Source organism: Oryzias latipes, chromosome 5 (assembly GCF_002234675.1).
Source record: "Oryzias latipes chromosome 5, ASM223467v1".
NCBI lineage: Eukaryota > Metazoa > Chordata > Actinopteri > Beloniformes > Adrianichthyidae > Oryzias > Oryzias latipes.
Window position 1 is genome coordinate 2,053,907 of NC_019863.2, and position 21,579 is coordinate 2,075,485.

The window sequence follows — 21,579 nt, forward strand, 5'->3', positions numbered from 1 at the left end:
TCCAAACAAACAAGTAAACAAGAATGAATGTTAAATCAATTCACATTTTAGTTTCCCACTGTTGTTTTTTCACATCAGGTCGATTTAATTATCAACTTGCCTCAAAAAGAGATAAATCGATTCATCAATTAAGCCTATTAATCCCTACTGAATATTGATATATATATATATTTTTTTTTTTTTGTAAAAATGTTGAACCTGTTTCAAAATTGTTTCCCATAGACTCACCTTCTCATCTGTATAGAATAAAATATTTAGTCCTTGTGCACTGTGTCACCATTTTTATTAAATAATATTGTTTTCACATTTGAATAATAGATTGTCAAAGATCTGTGGGCCGATCCCCGGCCTGGACCTCATATCCGCTCCCGTGTCATTATTCGTGGCAGCACAACGCATTAATGTCTGGAAACAATTCCGGTCATAAGCTTTAATAAACCTGTTTTCAAACTTACCAAAACATCAAAGAAAACTTTTCATTTCAATGCAAAGCAAAACATAAAATGTAAATATTGTTTTTTAAAACAACCACCGGGCTTGATATTCTAATGGTACCACAATTTGTAATAGATGCAGTAATCTATGGAATAAAATAGTTTTATACATAAAGACTGAAATGATGTTCAGCCCCGCCCACAACACCAAAGACTTAATGTGCAGTTTTACATTTTATTTCAGTTCATTCACCTTTTCACTGAGAACATTTATTTCCTTTATGAATCTGAGTTCAAGATTCAAACTCAGGAGAGATTTGGCTTCATGTAAATAGAATAATATTAGATCCGTCCCTATGAGAAAACATACATGTTGTATCTCTACTGTAAAACTACACAGAGATGTTATGAAAACTGCTTAAAATAACCCAAAATATGAAGAATAAGTCTTTAAAAAAATAAACCTCCAGCAGCAGAATAAAATAAATGCTTTGTTATTTTCAGAAAAAAACTTCAAACGCTTAATACCTGCTAAAAAAAAAGCTGTTAGACAAGCTTAAAAATCTGGCTAATAAGTAAAATGCTTTCACACAAGCAGCTGAATGATTTAATTTTACAAAAAGAGCTCATGTCAATTATAACTGAGAGTTTAAACTACTTTATCTACATACCAGTGATATAATACAAGACTTATGACCTGTTATGAAGATATGTACATGTATGATTTGAGCAACATCAGCAGCAGAAATGATCAAACCGACGGCTGAGGCAGCAACTGCAGCAAACCTGTGTTTCAAGGACTTCCCTTTGATTGTTTTTTCAATTCATTTTTTTTAAGTTTGGATTTTCTGCTTTTTTCAGGCTTTGCAGCAAAAAATAAATAAATAAGAATTAAAAAAAAATAATTCAAACTTCTCCTGCAATGTAAGTCACCACATCCCATAATAGGTAGTTCTCTACAGGAACCAATTTGTCCTCAGACTGAATATCTACCAGAAAAACAAATATCTAAATAAGTTAATTTCACCTTTGGACTTTCTCAACTATTTATTTACATTTTATGAAGACTTTCTAATCTATTATGTAAATTCATTAATATCTAAAGCTTTGCTTTTTGTAAATTAACAGTGCATTTTCAATACAGACGGTAGGAATTTATGTGTGTCAGTGAATATTTTTTACATGTGATTCTCTAAACTGCACATTTTTTTGGGAGGGGGTGTATGTTCTCTTTATTTTCTCTTTTTTAAATGAGTTTTCCTGGATCAGTGACTGTGGTTTAATCAAAGACCTTGACAGTTGCCACCGGAAAGAGAAATGTGTTGTTTTTGTTCTGCATCATTCTGCCGGAAAACGCATCAGATCCTGATACATCAGAACTCTGCGCGCATCCTTTGGACCCCCGGCTCTTTTTCACTCGATGATGATGATGATGATGATGACCATCAGACCCAGGCGTGCACGCTGCCCATCCAGTCCAAAAGCTTCACTCTGTACCGGGCCCGCATGAGAGGTTGGATGTAAAGCAGCAGCCGAAACCTTCGCATCAGCCCGCAGAAGACGGCAGCTGCCACCACCACCAGCGGAGACATCATGACCAGCCCCAGGATGATGAGGGCGGAGCAGCTGTTGTCATCCAGGTAGTGGCAGATGGCAGAGGAGGCATTGAGCACCTGCAAGGGCAAATACAGAAGGTGGCGGAAGGGGGGGGGAGAGAAAAGTGCTCAACAGGATGTGAGGACGTTGTTGATTCAACTTAAACGCAGCCAGGAGGCAGACAGGTGTGGTGTGCTCATGGGGAGAGACATTTGCTTGGGGCTCGGGGCTCCAGCTGAGCCGGCCGAGAACATCCAGAAACGGGTAAAGAAGATGAAACAAAACAGGAGTAAATGCAAAGAGAAAAGAGCAGAGAGGTGGAAGTGTGGTTTGGAGCTGACACCTGCGCTCTCTGCCAAACTCTCAAACACACTCAGACACTTGAAGTGATTTGGTCGCGTCACAGGACCTTTTGTTCAACGATTTCCTATTATAAGCTTTCTCTGGATCAATGCTGCCTCCTACACGTGCACCATAGCAACAGTGGGGTTGAAAACGCAGCGTCCTCTGAGGTTGGCTTTTGCCTACCACATTTTCCTCCCTGATGTTGTGTCACAGTTGGGTGCTGTGGCCAAAACAGACACCCTCAGTGAGTCTGTCACGCTGTGTGCACGTCGTGAGATAAAACTCTGATTTTGTCTCTCCATTCTGGTCACGTTACATGGATGTAGTGATAACTGGGATGCATGACAAAAACTGCACCAGAAACAGGGAGGATGACTTCACCTGTCATGTAGGAGCAGGTCTGCAAAGTCTCTGGGCTTATGTTCTGACAGAACCGGGACTCATCAGCCTTTGGTTTGAAGATTGTCTGCCTGTTGTGCGACTCGAACGGACTGCAGCTTTCTGACAGACTAATTACAGGAAACTTCTGCTGAAAGAGTGTATCTAAGCGTGTTTCTACTCCCCATGAAAGGCAGTTAGTTCAAACACGGGACGGTATCAGTAAGCTCATGGGAGGCTCACCTGGTGCACGTTCCAACACACCAAAGGCTTGCTGAGCATGTGCCAGCTCTAACCATGCGCAATCCTCCCATCTTCCACAGATGACATGGGTTCATACTTGCCTGAACTTCCAGCTGAGGAACACATGATAGAGAGCACAGAAACAGAGCAGATTCCTCCGTGTAAATGGTTTGTGAACATACTTTGGCTAAATATTTGGGCGGGCCAGGGCAAATGTGGTGTTGATATTGGAGCGATCCAGAAGTAAACACAACCTCTGAGGCAACCAGATGTTAACACCATGGTAATGTTCTACCTTTTAAAACGTTCCTGCTTCAGTGCAAACATCTGTTTCTTTAGCACGAGATCTGTCGTCAACTCTCAAGCTGCCAAAGGTCTGGTCAAAATCTGGGTTTCTGTGTTTATTGATGACCTTAGGACTGTTGCTCAGCCTCAACATCCCCACACCAACCTGTTTTGGCTCGGCACATTTCTTCAGGAGACCATTCTGAACCACTGATATCAGTACAGTGGTGAAAAGCCAAACTGACCTTCATGAGCAGTACAATGGGGTGTGGTGAAATAAGTTGTGTGCTATGCTGCCACTGACTGAGTGACTCCTCCCCGCTGGCGTTCCACACAGGAAGTACCCGCTGGCTCTAAGAAGCTAAAAATCCCATTGACTTCTATAGAGAAATAAACAGCTGTTACTCAGTCATTCTATTTGCCAGAATGACTGTTCTTGCTTTTTTAAAACATTTTATTGCTAATCCTAATTTCATTCATCTTTTTTTCTTTTCTTTCATTTTCTACAGTTTTGTCCCTTTCTGGGTCACGGGGCTGCTGGAGCCTATCCCTGCCACTCACGGGCGAAGATAGGAGGAACCCCTGGACAGGTCGCCAGTCTGTCGCAGGGTCACACATATCACGCACCCATTCGCGCTCACATTCACACCTATGGACAATTTAGAGTTGCCAATTAACCTATGAAGCATGTTTTTGAACGGTGGGAGGAAGCCACACATACACATAGAGAACATGTTAACTCCACACAGAAAGGTCCCCCATTGATTTTCCGTTTCAGGTCCCCCAGCCGGGACTTGAACCGGGCGCCGACCACTGTTCCACCGTGCCCTAATCCAAATTTTGTTTTCATAAAAGTTTCAAGTTACAAACTGACCAATCAGATGGTTCAGTAGAAGTATGTGGTCTTATGTTGTTATGTCTTATGGGTTTCAGCCGTCCAACAACCTCACTCAGTCCACAGTTTTTCAAAATAGAGATATTATCTGTTCTAGGCCAGGGGTCGGCAACCCAAAATGTTGAAAGAGCCAAATTGGACGAAAAAAACAAAAAACAAATATGTCTGGAGCTGCAAAATATTAAAAGTCCTCTTTAAGCCTGATAATGAAGGCACCACATGCAATATGTATCTATATTAGCTATATTAGCCTACTATCAAAATGACTAAGTTGCTACAAATACATAATGAGCATTATTAACGATTAAATGTTTATTTGCCCTGCAGTGCATTCTGCGGAGAACGACGCGTCACGTGACTGCTCTGTTGTGGAAGTTTAACTTCATTACAATATTAAAGAATTATGTTTCATTGCTTTGATAAAATTAAAGAAATGTAATAAAGAAATCCGATTTGTGATGTCATTTTTATTTTGAGGATTCGAACAAAAAAACAATAAAAAACAATAAAATGGAACGTGCTTGACAGTCAGCTTGAGCTCGAATGACAGAACAGCTTCAAGCATTTGCGGCGCCTGCAGACTTTCATTCAGCTCGTTTAGATGGCTTCTCACAGTCACATCCACCAAAAAGTGCAGCTTTTAGAGCCACTCAGTATCCTCTAGTTGGGTGTAGTTCAGGTCTTTGCTTTTCAGGAATGTTTTCACGTGTTCTAAACAGACGACAAAGTGACGCAAATGTCACCTCTGGACAGCCATCGGACTATGTTGTGTAGCAGGAGAACAAAATATTTCCTTTCAACTTCATCAAGCAATGCACGGAACTGACGGTGGTTCCATTTCCATCAGCCACCTGCCTAGCGGTCCGTAAAAGTAAAAAAAAAAAAAAAAAGCCCTGCTGGTAGAAACGTGTGTCGCAGGCTATGACGCAAATTTTCGTTGACAGAAATGTTGAAATGTAATATTGTAGTGGCGGTCATGTTCATTTTAGGTCTGTTAGCAGCAGGGGATTGTGGGATGTGGGATGATGATCTTATTAGGGCTCAGCAGGAGCGTTTCTGTTTGCCCACGTTTCTTTTCATATGGCAGTTTTGTTGTTCCACCTTAGTTCATTCTTCCTGTTATGTTGTTTCTTTATGTTGCACCATGAGTGTGGGAGGGAGAGAGGTTGATGACCCCTGTGTAATGTTCAATGTGGTCTGTGTTCAAAATAAATGGGCTTGATATGCCGGAAAGAGGCTGCACACTCGGTTGCTCTTTTTGCCTCCTCCTCTCTCAGACTGCTCGGTGTGTGGGACACGGGCAGTACTCTAGCGCAGCCAGTTGATTGACAGCTCAACAGTTTTGACAGCTTGGCTTCCGATTCGTCCGCAGCAAGTGACATACCTGCTGGGCGTTACAATATTTATTCTACACATTCTTACAGCATTGGAAAATGTTAAGAATGATTGTGTCTTGTTTGTCCTCCTACAGAAACCATATTTTTTTTTTTTTTTTTTTTTTTTTTTTTAACTTGTCCTGTCCAACAGCTAGGCAAACAGATGAAAGCTGAGGGCCTCTTGTGTTGGACATATTTTATTTTAACAAGAGGGGTTATTCATCTTCAGACAAACCAAAGGTATGTCTGAATAAACCCCTTTTGTAATTGAGGCCAAACTTTATTAATTTCAATCATGTTTGAAAATCTTTGGTGTTGGACCGGACGGAAAAGGAAAGAGGGGAAGAAGAGAGAGGGACGTTAGAGAGAGGGGGGGGTAGGAGGGTGATAATAGGAGGGGAAGGGGGGTAAGACCATGAAGCAGCATAGAGCAGACAGGTTTACTGGTTGTTTATCGTTACGGTACGGTTCAAATGTAGTACAAAAAGGGCGGGGCCTGTTCACACACACTCAAATATTATCAACACACCTGCTAGCCGCAAAAATGTCCACATGTCAACATGCACACAAAACAGATAGTGTTCACGAACGCATACCTATGCCTTTAAACCAACTAGTGTGAAATATTTCATTCATTCAATCATGCAAACTATTAGTGCAAAGGTGGGCTAACACCTGTGCTCAGGTGAGTGTTTATGTTCTTCTAAAATGGATGGTGGAATGTGAAAAGAAGGAGGAGGAGCGCCCAGCCACCCCCACACCCAGACCCCCGCCGCAGCAGCAGCGGCAGCCGGAATTCCCCCAACGCCACACGGGAACAGGCAGGGAACAACCGCCCCCCGGGCGACCAAGACCGCCACCCAGGCCAGGGCCAGCAGGACCGCCGCGAGGCCCCCAGAGCCAGAGAGCAGGGAGGCGCAGAGGGAAAGAGAGCGCCGCCCCAGCCCAGCCAGGAAAGCAGCCCCCCGCCGCGCTGGAAGAGCCCAACGCAGGGCCCCACCGGAGAGGGACGCCCACAGCCCCAGACGAGCACAGAAACCATATTAAAACAAAAAATATGTTTCTCTCCCCCATCTTTTTACATTTTCAAACATTTTTGAAAATGCTCCAGGGAGCCACTAGGGTAGCGCTAAAGAGCCACATGCAGCTCCTGAGCCGCGGGTTGCCAACCCCCGTTCTATGGTCATCAAGGGAAAAGTTATTTGATTATGTGCAAAAGTCCCAAGTCTGTTGTAATGTATTGACTATGCTTTACATTTAAAATGTATTAAGTGCAAAATTCCTGGCTTTGGGCCTCTCTTGCATGGGTTTAGCTTTATCCCATAGATGGCAGCACTAGTTATCCAATATGACAGCGCCCCTGTTTAATTCAAGAAGGGCCCAAGTCCAGAGACTTTAGTTTGCTAGTCCTCTGAAATGATAAAAGTGAGGTGCTTCATATTATAGCATTTGTAAGTTATGAACTGGTGCTAAATCTGGGTGAAGTATTAATCATTTGGTGTAGCCTCCCTTTAAGCTATGCAATTAAAATCATTTCCTGGAAAAACAAACCTCTTGGACTTGGGCCCCTTTTGAACTAACCGATTCAACCTGAGAGAGTGGTTGCAGTAGAAACGGTGACTCCGACCGACTCGGACAATCGTTGCTTACAGACATTGTCTGGCTCCAACATGGCGGCATCCATATCACGAAAAAAATGGCGACCGAACGACTTAATTTTACTGGAGCCGGAAGCAAGCTGCTATCCGTGGGTGATGTCACACTCGCTTCGTACAGTTCTCAGATACAGTCAATGGTGAAACCCCCAACTTCTACAATTTATCAAGATGCTCAAGGATTTGGGTTGTGAAGGACAGCAAAGTTGCTTTACATTTCAGGATAACGTTAAGATAAAGCAACGTTGAGGTACATGAAGGTTTAGTTTGTGAACAATGGACGAGCTGACCAAATATATCGGGAAGTGTTTTTACTGGCCAGGTGTCTGCTGAAAAATCCTGAGTCTTGTTTGTGCTTCAGACAGTGTGAGTTTAATTAAAGTAATTCATCTGTATTTGTACATTTGAGCTGTAGACCAGCACTGAACAAGAGTGATTTCCCAATGATGAGCAAAAGTAGAGGAGCCCAGGATGCTTTCTCCCTTGTGCTATCATGTAGGGTCCGGATGACCCCACATGATAGCAAAAGGGTTAGAACAGCTTCCAGTACTTGGTTTTTCCATCTGCTCTTCCTTTCATCAAATCCATCGGCTTGTTTGTGTTGTGCTGAATATGTCTTTTGTGATTATTCAAGCTTCAACAAGACAGCAGGCCATCAAAACACTCCAACACTGCTACTACCTATTTTTGACCAACTTGAACAAGAAACACGAACCCCAGTCCTGAAACGTGTTGCTTTATGAAGATTGAGAAAAACAGTTCTGTGCAGACAATTACAACCACAAAATGGATTCACTTTAAGCAATCAGTAACTTTGCAAATCCCAGTGATAAATTGTCTTGAACTGTGTTATTACATTGATTCAGAAAACATCTGGTTCTAACATGGACTTGACAGGGATGGAAATGAGTCTCAGATTAGCAGAGGGACTACATGTTCTACTTAGAAACCATTAATTTATTCAGTAATACCCCTCATGTTCTCCTTTTTGTGTGTTAACAATAACAAGTATTGAATGTTGCTGCACAGCAAAATGCAGGGAAACCTTTCCTTTGTCTCCAGTTTCGCCCTGTTCTGAGTCTGCAGCAGATGTGGACCGCTCTGCCTCTGTCTGCAGCTTCTACGGCGTAAATGTGCAACAAGACTGAAGAAAAACATCAGTGACCACAAACCACAGATTTCTGACTAAAAGAAGCGCAATGATGCAGAAATACAGAAAAACAAAACAATGTTTTTGTTGTCTAAATGTTAAAAAAAAAAGTTATTTCTCTAAAATAAAGAAAATGTGTTTCTGATCAGTTAATACCTTTTCCTGCACTTTCTCTTCCACTTTTGCTTCATTAGATAGAGGAAGCAGATGCAACAGTAAAATGAACATCATTTGCTCATCTTCTCATCTCAAAAGTATTCATTTTGAATTACTGTGTGATTGCATCTCCTCCCTGTCAGTAGGAAAACCAGCACAGAACCAATGTGGCATCGCAGGGAAACACTTCCCTAGGCAGCATTTCATGGCATGAGGAAGCTGAGTGTAATGTTATTGATATTATCAGCATGTTACAATGCATAAGCTGTGGGAGCACCAAAACAAGACTGGGGGTAAATACTATCGTGTGAGATGACTTTCTACAAAGAAAGTTGCTGCACAGATAGTCAGATCTGACTGTTTGCAGTTCAAGAAGAAAAGCTTTGGTCTGATTTTTGGACGTCAGTTCAGTTCTTTTCTTTAGGTTTGTCCCCGTACTGCAACCAAACCCGACGACTCACCCTGGAGTGGCAGAGGAAACCTGCGTACAGCAGCAGCGCCGCCGGCAGCAGCACCACCGCGAACACGGCGACCAGCAGCAGCAGGCTGGCAGAGACGACACACACGTTCCAGAGGACGACCACCGCCCCACAAGCCAGGCAGCCACACCTGCCCCTCCGGCTGCCCCATGCACTGCCCTCGCTGTGAGCCACAGGGGGGGGCAGCATCTTCACCCGGTCTCCCATCCAGAACTCCTCCTCTTTCTCGTCCTCAGCTGAAGCCCCATCATCCAGGTCCACATCCACTCCACACATCCTGAAGACACGGGAGGATTAGCAGCTGTTTAAAACTCTTCTGATTTTCCAAATGCAATTTGTTATGCAAACACTGTTGCCACATTAAAAATTCAAAACCCAAAACAAACATGTCTCTCATTTTTATTCAACCTTTTGTTTTATTCTGGAGGAAACATTCCTTATCACTTCCCTAAGTATTCTAAAGGGGCAAACCCGTCAGATCTCAATGAAAATCTTGTTTTTCTTTACAAACTGTGACTAAAAAGCGGCTGAAACTCGTGGACTGGAGGTGTTTGCGGGTCTTACCTGTGAGCAGAGTCCTGGTCGGGTCTGTGGTTCGGTTGTGGTCGCGGTGGAGCTTTGGATTCGTGAGCAAACGGCAGCAGCGGAGCAGACTCCTGCGTCCTGAACCCTGCGCAGCAGAACTGATGCCGCCGTCCGTCAGCATCCTCCGCGCGTCTGCGCGCGCGAGCAAGCGCAAGCGCTGCGTCCCCAGAGAGCGCGCTCGTGAACTGTTTGACAGCCTGAAAAAACGAACACTCTGTTTGGGAAGACAGGTCACACAGATTCAGGTGACACAAACCTGCGGGCTTTGGGTTCCTCTGCTGCTTCAAATGTGGGCAAAAGTTAGCTTTGGCTGCAGAAATGGCAATAATAAGAATTTTTTTATTTACTTTTATTTTCTTTATTTTTATCATGTACTTCAGCAGTCCTGGACTGCAAGGACCAGGTTGTTTGTGCAATTCCTGTTTGTTTTACTGCACCTTTGAGCCTAAATTTGGTCCCCAACACAAACTCACCAAAATTTGCAACCACCTATTAAAAGGGGGAAATGATTTTTCTTTATTTCGTTTTCTTTTTTTTTTGGACCATGAACACATTAATCAAAGTAAAGCTGCTGTGGACCATACTCTGAATTTCTACCTGCAGTACCCAAGACATGCAATCAACAGAAAACAACACAATGTGACATAATTACATAAAAGCTACAATCGTATTCAAATAAAAAAAACAAGACATAGAGACAAAGTGAACTCCCCCCACCCCTCCCAGCGAATGAAAAATAAAATCATAATAATGACATCACAGGTGGAGAAACCATCTACAAATTTATGAGGCAAAAATCTCCCATGTAGGAGTTTTCAAAAGGACGTTTTGAAACTATTATGGGATGGCAATCGGACCTGCAATTTGGCTGCAGTTTTGTGGCAAAGTGTGAAATTCGGTCTCGTTCACATCTTCTCACAGTTTGGGGAAGAAGAACTTTTGTCTTCACGACATAACATACAAATGCCACCAGCTTAAGTCTACAACCACAATCAAATTTTCATTGACCTTTGACCTTGTGATCACCCTGACATCTTGAATTGTAACTCCTCCTAGGAATTTTAATCTAGTACCTCCTAACTCTTCCAGCATCATTAAAAAAGATACTTGGGGGGGAAAAAGATTCTAGTTTTAGGAGTTGGATGTTTTACCTTGGTCAGCATGGCGAGCTCACAAATGTGGTGCTCCCCTCTTGCTGCACAATTGTTTTTACCAGAATGTTGGAAACATGTTCAGTTTTTTTACAATTGTTGACAGACTTAAATAAAAATTTCTCACAATCTGCAAAATTCTACTCTAATTCACCAAAAACCTCAGCAGATTTTCACAACATTCATTGTATCTTAGTTTATTCTAGTCCAGGGTTCCCCTTGAAAAAGAGGTTTAAAATCTCAATGGGACCCCCCCACCGGGTAAGTAAAGGTAAAGAAAAAAAACATGACACAAAATGTCAGCCTCACACTTTTTGCAAAACATCATTACACAGCAGTTTGTAAACTCTTTTTCACACCTCAGACACAGATACAGATTGTGAGGTGACTTGGTGTTCATTGCAAAGCCCCAATGACCACACTAATGAACAAAATGAATAACCACGTCCTCCAGGTTTGGATGCACATATGAAAATTCAGCACTCAGTTGTGCCATAATAGACAGCAGGTGAGTTCAACTGCCTTCAACAGAAGTGGGAGGAGCTAGAAGACTAAGAAGAAGAGTGGGAATGAGAGGACAGGAAGTGATAGAAGCGGAACAAAGAAGACCAAACTTGACTCAAGAAACGCAAAAAGGTGAACAACAAGAATCTTATTTATAAGGAAACAGCTTCAGCTGTTCTAAAACATATTTCCAAAATGCCTGCAGTTAAACATAGATGCTCCTCCAAACTGCTCAGACTGTCTTTCAGGTTTATAAATGACTTTTAAACAGAGGATGACTTTCAGGCCTTTTATAGGTCACTCGGAGATGATCCTTCTTGAAGAACTGAAAACAGAAGAACAGCAGGTTGTGGAACCGATAATAAACACATCAAATCATTTATTTCATTAGAATCCTCCAACAACCCAGACTCTATCTGTGTCCACCTTTACTAGCTTCAGAAAAAGACAGTAAGTAACTTAATCTGTTCTGATATCAGGAAATTTGAAGTAAACTTGGCATCAGCTACGTACAAAAACCTTATATTTCTTTCCTCCTCACATTACATCTGATTAAACTCAGAGCAAGTGGAAGTGATTGGCATGAAGTTAGCAGAACCAAACTGAGGGAGCTGAAGAGCTGAGGTCTGCTGGAGTTTGGCCATCTGAACAACGTTGTGATGCCTTACGGTGAGTTGGGATTTGTTGACAAATGTCCGTTTTGGAGTCTCCTCTCCTCACTTCATCCTTCAGCAGCCTGCAGTCTTCTTCAGCGGCGTGGCTGGGAGATAAGAGGATGATTGATTTGTTTTCCTGCACACGCAGACAGTCAACCTTTTTATTGTTCAGATTAAATTACCCAGAACAACAGGAAAAGATGGCTGGGGGGGTGAGGCAGAGCTGAGGGAAGAGACGTTGCCCAGACTCAGAAACCACATCAGGGGAATGAAGGCGACAGGAGATGAAAAACTACTATCTTTCACTTCCATCTGCTGGATCTGATGGGAACTTTTTAAAAGCCAATTTCCTTTTCCTGTTTGTGGTTTTCCAAGAGTGACTTTTATTTCAATAGATTTCTGTAACACCCCCCCCCCCCCCCCCATGCCAAGCGGCGCCCTGGGTCTCATCACTCCGCCTCCAGCTGTTGTGTCACTCGCCACCCATCAACTGGACGTCCTCCTGGTTGCCATGGCAATTCTCAGTGCAGAGACGATTCGAACACTTCCCCGTAAGCTTTTGCGTGTAAATTTATACAAATTTGCACGTCACCTCATCATCATGTTTGCATATGTGGAGTGTCAAACTGTTAGAACTAACGGTAAAAAGTTTAACATATTTTAAAGATAAAATGTTCAAATTATTTGAAGCCTTTAAATTCAAAGCAGAAAATCACAAACAAACATGACGTATTTGGCAAAAGTACCTTAAAGTTGTTTAAAATACAATTGCTTAACAGCAGCACTTGTTTCCTGATGTTCTATTTTAACTCAGAACATCCTGAAATGTCCTTTCATTTCAACGACTAATTATTTTAGATGAATTTTCCCTTCAATCCTTTTCAGTTCAGCAAAATACAGGAAGAGAATCACAAAATCATGATTCATTCAATCACTTTTGTTAAATGTGAATGTGTGTAGTGTTGGGAGGATTGCTTGGAAAACACAAATGTTTTTAAGCAAAATATTTGAAAATTCTAGGACGACATGAAGTCTGGGCACGGTGGTGCAGTAGTTAGCGCTCTGGTCTCACAGCAAGAGTTTCATGTCCTGGCTGGGGGACCTGAACCAGAACATCAATGTGGAGTTTGCATGTTCTCTATGTGCATGTGTGGGTTTTCTCTGGGGACTCCGGCTTCCTCCCACCATCCAAAAACATGCTTCATAGGTTCATTGGTTACTCTAAATAGGTGTGATTGTGGCCCTGTGACAGACTGCGACCTGTCCAGCCTGCAAGTGGTTGGGATAGGCTCCAGCAGCCCTGTGACCCAGAAAGGGAACAAACGGATTAGAAGATGAATGAACATGAAGTCTGGAACACCAGCGACACATCAGATCCAGATCAGGTTTCTCATTTGGTTCTTGATCGTTCCTGATTTTAACATACAGATCATTTTTGGACTGAGCCTCAGAGGTTGTGGGTTCAAAACTGTTCTGTTGAAATGCACACATTTGGCCGATTCAGACCAAAGTAGCAGAAGGAACTCCTCTTAAGAGTCTGCAAACCAGGCTTCACACACAGCGGTCTGCTGTATGACTGTAACACAAGAGGCGGTTTTCACAACCACAGATTTTATTACATTCAAAGCACATTTCCAGATTATAGTTGTGTGTCGTGCAGAAATGTTCATATATGCAGGTGTTAATCAGCAAACACAAAGGTGTACAGTCATCTGTGTTTGTGTGGAGCGGTACTGTGTGTTAGTGTATGATGGTAGAAGGATTCAAACCCGTCCTCAGAATGCATTTACATCACTACAGACTGCTACAGAGGACAGCGGCGATGGAAAAAGTCCCAATCACGGCGGCAAAGGACACCCTCCCTCCTACCCCCCATCTGATGTGTGCGGCAGTGTGTGGTGGTCTTTGTGCAGCTGCTTGTTGGAGTGTGTGTCTGCATGGGACAGAGGGTGAGGCTGGGGTTTGCTGGGGGGGTCAGATAGAGACGGAGAGGTGAGGAGAGTGTTGTCGGCTGGATACAGCTGCATCACTGCCCCCTCCTGGGCGCCGTCTTTACTGCAGGACTGGCAGCTGCAGTGGAAGATCCTCTCCACCAGCTTATCCACCCGAGGAGACTCTTCACTGCCGGGACAATTCAGGGTCACCTGTGCACCACACCAACACAGGTATGCATGTGAGTCACAACCTGACTGTTCATTCGCCATTACTTCATAGATCATCACACTATCTACCAGTGAGGTGCGGTGAGGTTGATGGCTGGTGAGGCACCGACTCCTCTGGAGTCAGATTTACAATTGCAAGAACTAAATATTTCACCTTTCATCCAATAGAAGGTAATAGCTTATAAAATACACACAACAACATATTTGTCCTACAAAGAATATTTTATAGACATGGATAGAACACTCTTCTTGTGTATAATTATTCATATGTACTTTAAACAAATTAAAGTATACAGATGTGTTCAGCACACATTTGACCCTCAGTAACTTTTTCTGATATTTTTCCAACTTCAAATTCTGGTGCTTTAATCAGTGTTATCTCTTTTAGGCCTAAAATTTATTTAGTTTTCAAATACTTACATTTTTTTTCCTCTTACTCCCATGTTATTTAAAAACAAACGAAAACCATGTTAGGCCTTACTTTTTGAGTCCATGTGTCGATCCTTCTCCACAAAAGCTCTATGATCTGTTGTAAAAGTCTTCCGGATTTTCCTTTAGTTTAATGGGTTTCTCCCTCTCAATGGAGACAGACGTCCTCTGTCTGTTCTGTTTTTCCTGCAAAGCAGCTGTCAGCTCATGTCTGCCTCCAGCGGGCGAGGCTCGCCTCACCAGCAGCCTTTTCTGCGTGCTTACAGTCTCTTGCCACTGTCAAAACTGTCGTCAGACATGAGGCGAAGCGCTCCGGAGCCTCACCCGGAGTTTCCGCTCCGTATGTGATCACGCAACACTCAAATTCAGCGATTTTGACCTCAGAAACGGTGGAAAACCTGTTGAGTCAACCGAAAATGTGGTAAAAAATATTTACTCAATGTCCTTTTTTCTATTTTATCACGATGACAGGTGAGGAAGAGCCTCACCTGCCTCACCTGATCACACGTCACTGCTATGTACCTATTTCTGTGATCCACAAATGACTTCGTCTCAGCTCATTTTTTGATCACAAACTGAACAGATTCCCGTGTTTCATTTTAGGCGGAACTTTGTGCCGTGAAGGCGGCATGCTGGAGTCAGCAAAACAACAGCAAAGTTCCAAGCAGCACTGAATTCCCCTCGCCTTTTTGTTCAGCACCCTTCCTCCTGTCAGACCCCGACTGTCCTCTCCGGCCCTTAGGCCAGGCATGTCCAAAGTCCGGCCCGTAGAGGCCAAATGGAGCCTGCATAAAATGGCCCTTTGACTCAGAATTACTTTCAAAATGAGAACGATATTACCTTTACCCGTCAGGTGCTGATAAACGTGAATAAGAGTTTTTGTGCCAGTACTTGAAAGTAAACGAGCAACCATTATCTTCATTAGCCACGCCCACCCTGTCACATCACCCATTCAAACAGATCCTGCCTTACTCAGATTTCCCCTACTCTGACAGTAAACATCTCATCCTGGTGGGGGCGCTACAGGAGAACAGTTAGAAGAAAAAGCCACGATTCCTGTAACTTTGACTGCCACCCGTCTAAGCAACCATGGGAACAGGCGTGAACGGCAGGATCAAAGGAAGGCAGTCAAAGAAAAACTAAAGATGTGTTTTTCACACTGACGCCACAGCTTTCTAAATGCAATACATCCTTTGCATCTTTACACAAACACACCATGGGGCAAACTTTCTCATCACTCAATACATTTTGAACAACTTAAAATTTTTACTTTACATTTTTATTAATTAGTGGGCAGAGTTAGCAACTCAGAAGAAGATCTTCAGTTCTGTGGAAACATTTTGAAAGTTCATTCCTGTTTTGGGGTCAAATTTGACTTTGTTAGAAAAATGATTTAGAAATTCAAAAAAAGCCATGTTTTTCCTTTCCTAACTTCCTGACCTTATAATAAAGAGGAAAGGGACAAGCCCTGATAAGTTTAGTGTGACCCAAACTCCATCATCTGTCCAGACCTCACACACCCTCGTCTCACTGGGATCCACTGAAAATGATGATCCTCCTCGGCGGGAAAAGGCTCGCCTTTCATGAAACTTTATTCTGTTCCGTTTCAAGTCCTGAATCAACAACCTGATCCACAGACACCAATATAAAACAGAGTCGGCCTCAATGGAGCAGGAACATGCCTATCACAGACATGCAGGAGGTGACCTCACCTGCACATCCACCTCTGACAGATTCTCAAAGAATAAAACAATCCACCATAAAGCTCCTGTTTACAGAATGAATTTTCTTTCATTTAAAAAAGAAAACTAACTTATAACTAAGGAGCTGCATTTCCAGAAGAAAAATGCAGGTTTGAATGTTATTCTACTGAATGAAAATGAAACTTAAAGGGTAATAATTGGCAAAAAATAAATAAATAAGAAATGATCAAAAGTGACCATAAATAAAGTGAAAACAGCACAATAACAAAAAAGATATGTTTGTGAAATAGATGTCAGAGCCGGGTATCGAACCAGCGAGCTTCTGCACCAAGGATTCTCCATGGATTTCAATGGAGGCAAAAATCCTGGAAAATCTGGAAAAGTTCAAGGATTTGAAGGAGCGCTGGAGTCAAAGCTGGAAAAAGGTGAAAGAGCTGAATATTTTAATACTAGAATGGTTCAAACAGCTGACAAATTGTAAAAGGAATTAAGTGGCAAAAATAGTGGGAGATACTATAATAAAGAAAGAGATAAAGCATTGAAGCCATTAGAATGATAGAAACTCCATTCTTCCTCCTCCTGCCTTTCCATCTATTCTGCTTTCTTAAGTCTTCCTGTTTTGGTTCTGAGCTGCAGGTGCTTGCAGTCTTTCACAAGTACAATCTGTGGTTCATGTGCGAGTTTGTCTGTCTCCCTTGGTGCATGTTCTACGTGATCATGAGTGCAGAAAAACTCACCACTTCCCACTGCGTCTGGGCCGGCATGCAGGAGTCACAGTGCACCAAAGACTCGGTGGACTGTGGGAACGTGTTCGGGACGCTGTAGCTGAAACACTGGCCAAGGCAAGCTCTGCAACGACAGGGAGAGGCTGCTTTAGTCCACTTTCAGTCCAGAGACGGCCACGGAATCCCACAAAAATGTTTGACCTCATGTAGAGTCTGAGGATGTTTGGAGGGCAAACAAGAAGACTAAACCAACAGGAAAACACGCTGGTTCCTGTCATTGAAACATTTATCTTCCTTAGAGGGTAAATGTGTGAAAAGGAAAAGAAATAAAATTATGTTTAAAACTACTGTAGCTCTTTTACAATGTACAAGCAACTTAAAAAAAACTACATTCTAGTAGAAATCTGAAATATTTTACATTTGCATGTCACAGTATAGAACGTGAACGGTCTTTGGAGTTTTCTTCTTTGTGAGACATTTCACGTATGACCAAAACACTGTAAGAGAAATTAATTTGGTATAAATTTAAGTTTAGACTGAACTGGAAAAAGGGGCTTGAACTGCAAAAGTCCTAAATAAAGCATGAAAAAGTCAGCAAAGTGAGTGGAAAATAAAACAAACTGGAAGAAAAATGTTCACCAGAGAAAACTTCCCACCAGAGAGTCATCCCCATTAAACAGGTACAGCAAAAAGACGCAAATAATGAGAAAAGGGATCATTCAAGCCAAAAACATGAAAGCGTTTCTGATTTTCTAATCATTTCATAAACTTTTATACTGAAAAAGACACTGATTTCTTTCCCAAATGGAAAGCAAGAGACATATTTTAAGGTTGAAGTTTGGTTTTATGGGATTTGTTGAGTCTGAGAAAGTGTTTGGTATTAGTCAACATCCACTAGAGATGCAAAGATTCTTTTTCCTCATGATTCACTTCAAACCTTGATTTTTGGGTTACGTTTTTTTTTTTTTTTGGTTTAATACACGATTTTTGTTTTACAAAACAACAATAACAACAAAAAATCAGGAGAATCCTTTTTCAAATGTGCCAATAAGCAGTTGACAATGAAGAAAAATCTTTAAGGTGGCTTAAGCCTGGTGTGATGTAATCAAAGAAAATTAAATATATTCAATTTAGCATAACACGCACGTTTGGCACCTTCAGTATAAAATATGCAAAGGAAGGCAGAAGGGATGCTACAATTTGGTTCAATGCTGGAACGTACGGTTCAGTTTTAAACTAAGAATTGTGGCTTGAAATCAATACCTGCAGTTAGAAAACATCAATTATTGATTTTTACAGAAAGATCTTTGATAATCATCTATTTTATTTCCATTTGCAGCCTATAAAGAGGTCGTGTGTGCATGTGTGTGTGCACACGTGTGTATAAATGTGTGTGTTTTGGTAAAAGGGGCTTTGTGTGAGCCCTCTGACTTCCAGTCCTGCACCTCTGATCTTCACCACAGAGCGGTGAGAGAAGAAATGAGGGGAAACAGCTGCACAGCTCCTCTTTGACGGGATTGTGGTCTGCTCAGCCGTGCAGGACCTCAGATCTGTGAGGAACTAGAGGAGTCTGGAGGAATTTCAGAGCAAAGTTCTCTGACGTGAGTAAACGAGATAACTGATCCTTCAGAAAGTTCAGCATCCAGGATCCAAACTCATCCACCGTGGATCAAGTTGATTTAAGACACACACAAGAAGAGACACATTCTCATTACTATGTTTCACTCCTAATGTTTTCAGGACAAAAGTGATTTATTTGGAACTTATTGAAGCTACAGTTGGGGTCAAAGGTGGAAATTAAGTTTATTGTCTTTCCTCTCCGTTCAGGTGGGTGTCAATCACGGTAGAAATCATGGTAACAAAGCAGGTTTGTAGCTCTTTGTATCAAACTTTTTGTTTTATTTCTTTCCTGTGGAAAATTGCTTGGTGTTGAACGACCCGTGAGTCCTAAAAGGTGAATGGAGCGGGCCTTTGAGGCCTGCACCCTTCATTTTTCCAGCTGCACAGACAGAGAGGGCCTTCATCCTGACCTGTTTTGAATAGAGCGTGGCTGACATCCTGTGTGCCCGACTATCTGTGTGATGTTCTTGGCTTCGCACCAGGCGCTTTTGTCGGGGAACAGCGCCAGGCGGTTGATGTGTGCGGGCGGCGCTGCTGAATACAGTGTAAAGAGTGTGCAGCAGATCTGAAGTCGCTGCCACATCGCTGCACCTACAGGAGAAGGAAAGCACAGAGAACTTCACTTCACGTGATCGTCACATGATCTCTGCCGCTCAGATGCCGCCTGCAGCTCGGACGGGCACATTCCTGCTGAGACAGAAAACTCATCCCTACATCCCACTTCTTCCAGCTGGGAGACAATCTGAATGACAAGAACCAGACATTTTAGTGAAAACAGCAGAAATGTGAACTCATTTAGCTCCAAAACAATCTGTTTTTGGGTGGAATCGAAGCAAATACCAGCCACATGCCCTTTCAGTGCAGCACAGCACAGCACAGCACTTCACTCAAATTTCACTCTTCTTTAAAAATGCCTCAACCGCTAACGTCATTTTACAACCTTTTCCCCTCCAACTTATAAAAACAGCTTCACCCACTTTTCATCATTTCCATTACGACCAACACAAAAGATTAAAGTTTTAACACAGTAAAAGGTGAAAAAAGATATATCCCATTTTCTTCTTTAAGAAGAGATTTTGTCTCAAAGCATTAAAAATAGCCCAGAAAAGTAAATAAGCGTCCCTACTCACATGTTCTGATAGAAAAAATGTATGGAAGCAAACAACATTTGCAGTGTTCATTTAATTTATAAGTAAAGTGTCTTAAATAAATAGCTGATGTTTAGTTTTAGGTCATTTTTAATGATCTAAAGGAGGGGTGAAGACATCAAACGCCCCAAAGAAACAAGAAAAATGAATCACTGTGGCCTCTTTAACTTATTTAACCACGTCAGGGTTCCTAAACCTTTTCCAAGTACATCTAATGGATTTTTGCCAGATTCTTTGTTGCATTCATTAAAACGTGTCATCTGGTTGTACTCAGATTAGAATAGGCGCTGCACATTTAGTCGTTTTTGTATTTTATTTTTGGAATTTCAGTTTTATTGCAGAAGATACAAAAATCTTTGCGCGCACATTTGATTACGCTGTGAAGTAACAGATTACTTGAGGAGTTGATGTACATACCGCTGCTCTTCAGACGGTCACCGATGAGATGCGGATTATTCCCGTCAACTGCTCTCAATGCGGATGATAATCCCGCTATGGTCCAGGAGAAGCGTCCGCAGCCCGGGGCTGAAGGGGGGGGCACTGCCTCCTCCTCTCAGGGGTCCATCAGGAGGAACGTCCCGCCCATCCGCCGCCTTCCCGGGACAAGGCGCTCTTCCTCGCGCTGTGGAGTTGTGAGGCGCGGCTGAGTCCTCGGACAGGCTCCCCGAGGAGCCCGTCTCTGGGCTGGGAGGGTGCAGGCGTCTATTGCCCCCTCCTCAGGAGAGGAGCGCCAGACAATCACTGCGCTGATGCGCAACAAAGGCACGCAGGGCTGTTCACGACCGTCGGCACGCATCTGGTGTTGCTTTGACACCAGATGCTGATGGTATTCAGATAGAAATCCCAGCTGTGCACATTTGGATTTAAACTTTACGTGCAAATTTAAGCAACTTGTGGATGTAGAATGTTTATAATTGTATGATAAATCCATTTAACCCTTGTGCTATCTTGTGGGGTCCAGATGACCCCACCCTTCCATTGAGGTGTTCTCCCTACCATGACAAAGGTGGATAAAGGTGGAAAGATTTCATGTAATCCATGGACACCAGTGAAGATCACAAATCATTGAAGAAAAAAGGTTCAGAGCACTGTCTAGTGGGTCTAGATGACCCAACTCCCAATGTCAAAGTGCCTCGGAGGCACGTTATCGTTGGGAGCGGGTCATCTGGACCCCACAAGAAAGCCTGACATTGTTTCGTGAGTTTTCTCTGAAAAATCATCAACTCTGCTCACATAAAAAGCCTTTTTCTTTAATCTAAGCATTTTTATAGACCCACTACAGTAAAAACTGTGTTTTTAACATGTTCCTGTGACATTTTTCTCATGATGGAGGACACACATACAGGAAACCAAGCATAAGATTGCATTTTTGAGTGTTTCTTTATTCAAATATGATGTAGACAAACAGGTTGGGGAGGGGGGGGGGGGTGTCCACTGACTGTACATGAGAACTGGACCAAGTGAGTGAGACCTCACCCATAGAAAATGGCTCACTTCTGGTTGTGCAGTGATTGGTCAGAGTCGTCATTGATGGCAGTTGGAAGTCCACACCTCTACCACTTGAAAGCGGTCTGTCAATCAAACGTTTTGAACGTTTGAGGTGAGACTGCCCAATTTTATCGAGGCATCTGATTGTTTCCAGCAGTTTATAACTTGAACAACTTGCACCACAGAAAAAATATAATGAAAAAGCATATAGTCCCATTGACTGTATATGGAGAACCGGACTGAGCAATGTGACATCACCCATAGAAAACACCTTCTGGCTCCAGCGAAGCCAATTCAGTCACCATTATTCCACGATACGGACATCGCCATGTTGGAGCCAGACAGCAGTGATTGGTCCAAGTTGGTCTAAGCCCCATTTCTAGGGCAACTACTGCCGTCAATCGGGAGTCAGCTTG

At 42.6% G+C, this 21,579-nt stretch overlaps 2 protein-coding genes across 2 annotated transcripts; both read right to left on the bottom strand.

Moving 5' to 3' along the window:
* Positions 1-264: 264 nt before the first annotated feature.
* Positions 265-9,890, bottom strand: tmem88b (transmembrane protein 88B). Its single transcript, XM_020702991.1, has 3 exons — positions 9,557-9,890; positions 8,975-9,269; positions 265-2,107 (listed from the first exon to the last, which is right to left on the bottom strand). Exons 2-3 carry the CDS (start codon positions 9,266-9,268, stop codon positions 1,880-1,882), a joined length of 522 nt encoding a protein of 173 aa, XP_020558650.1. The 5' UTR covers position 9,269; positions 9,557-9,890; the 3' UTR covers positions 265-1,879.
* A 3,592-nt stretch (positions 9,891-13,482) lies between these two features.
* Positions 13,483-20,380, bottom strand: nbl1 (neuroblastoma 1, DAN family BMP antagonist). The gene is made up of 4 exons (XM_004068455.4): positions 20,093-20,380; positions 18,938-19,118; positions 16,920-17,031; positions 13,483-14,032 (listed from the first exon to the last, which is right to left on the bottom strand). The coding sequence occupies exons 2-4, from the start codon at positions 19,108-19,110 to the stop codon at positions 13,754-13,756; spliced, it is 564 nt and encodes a 187-aa protein (XP_004068503.1). The 5' UTR covers positions 19,111-19,118; positions 20,093-20,380; the 3' UTR covers positions 13,483-13,753.
* Between the last annotated feature and the right edge of the window lie 1,199 nt (positions 20,381-21,579).

Coding starts and splice junctions, on each gene's coding strand:
- tmem88b (XM_020702991.1), bottom strand. CDS start 9,268: ATGTGTGGAGTGGATGTGGACCTGGATGATGGGGCTTCAGCTGAGGAC. Junction 2,108..8,974: donor GTTTCCTCTGCCACTCCAGG/GTGAGTCGTCGG, acceptor TTGCCCTTGCAG/GTGCTCAATGCCTCCTCTGC.
- nbl1 (XM_004068455.4), bottom strand. CDS start 19,110: ATGTGGCAGCGACTTCAGATCTGCTGCACACTCTTTACACTGTATTCA. Junction 17,032..18,937: donor CCACGCTCTATTCAAAACAG/GTCAGGATGAAG, acceptor CTGTCGTTGCAG/AGCTTGCCTTGGCCAGTGTT. Junction 14,033..16,919: donor CCCAGACGCAGTGGGAAGTG/GTGAGTTTTTCT, acceptor TGTGGTGCACAG/GTGACCCTGAATTGTCCCGG.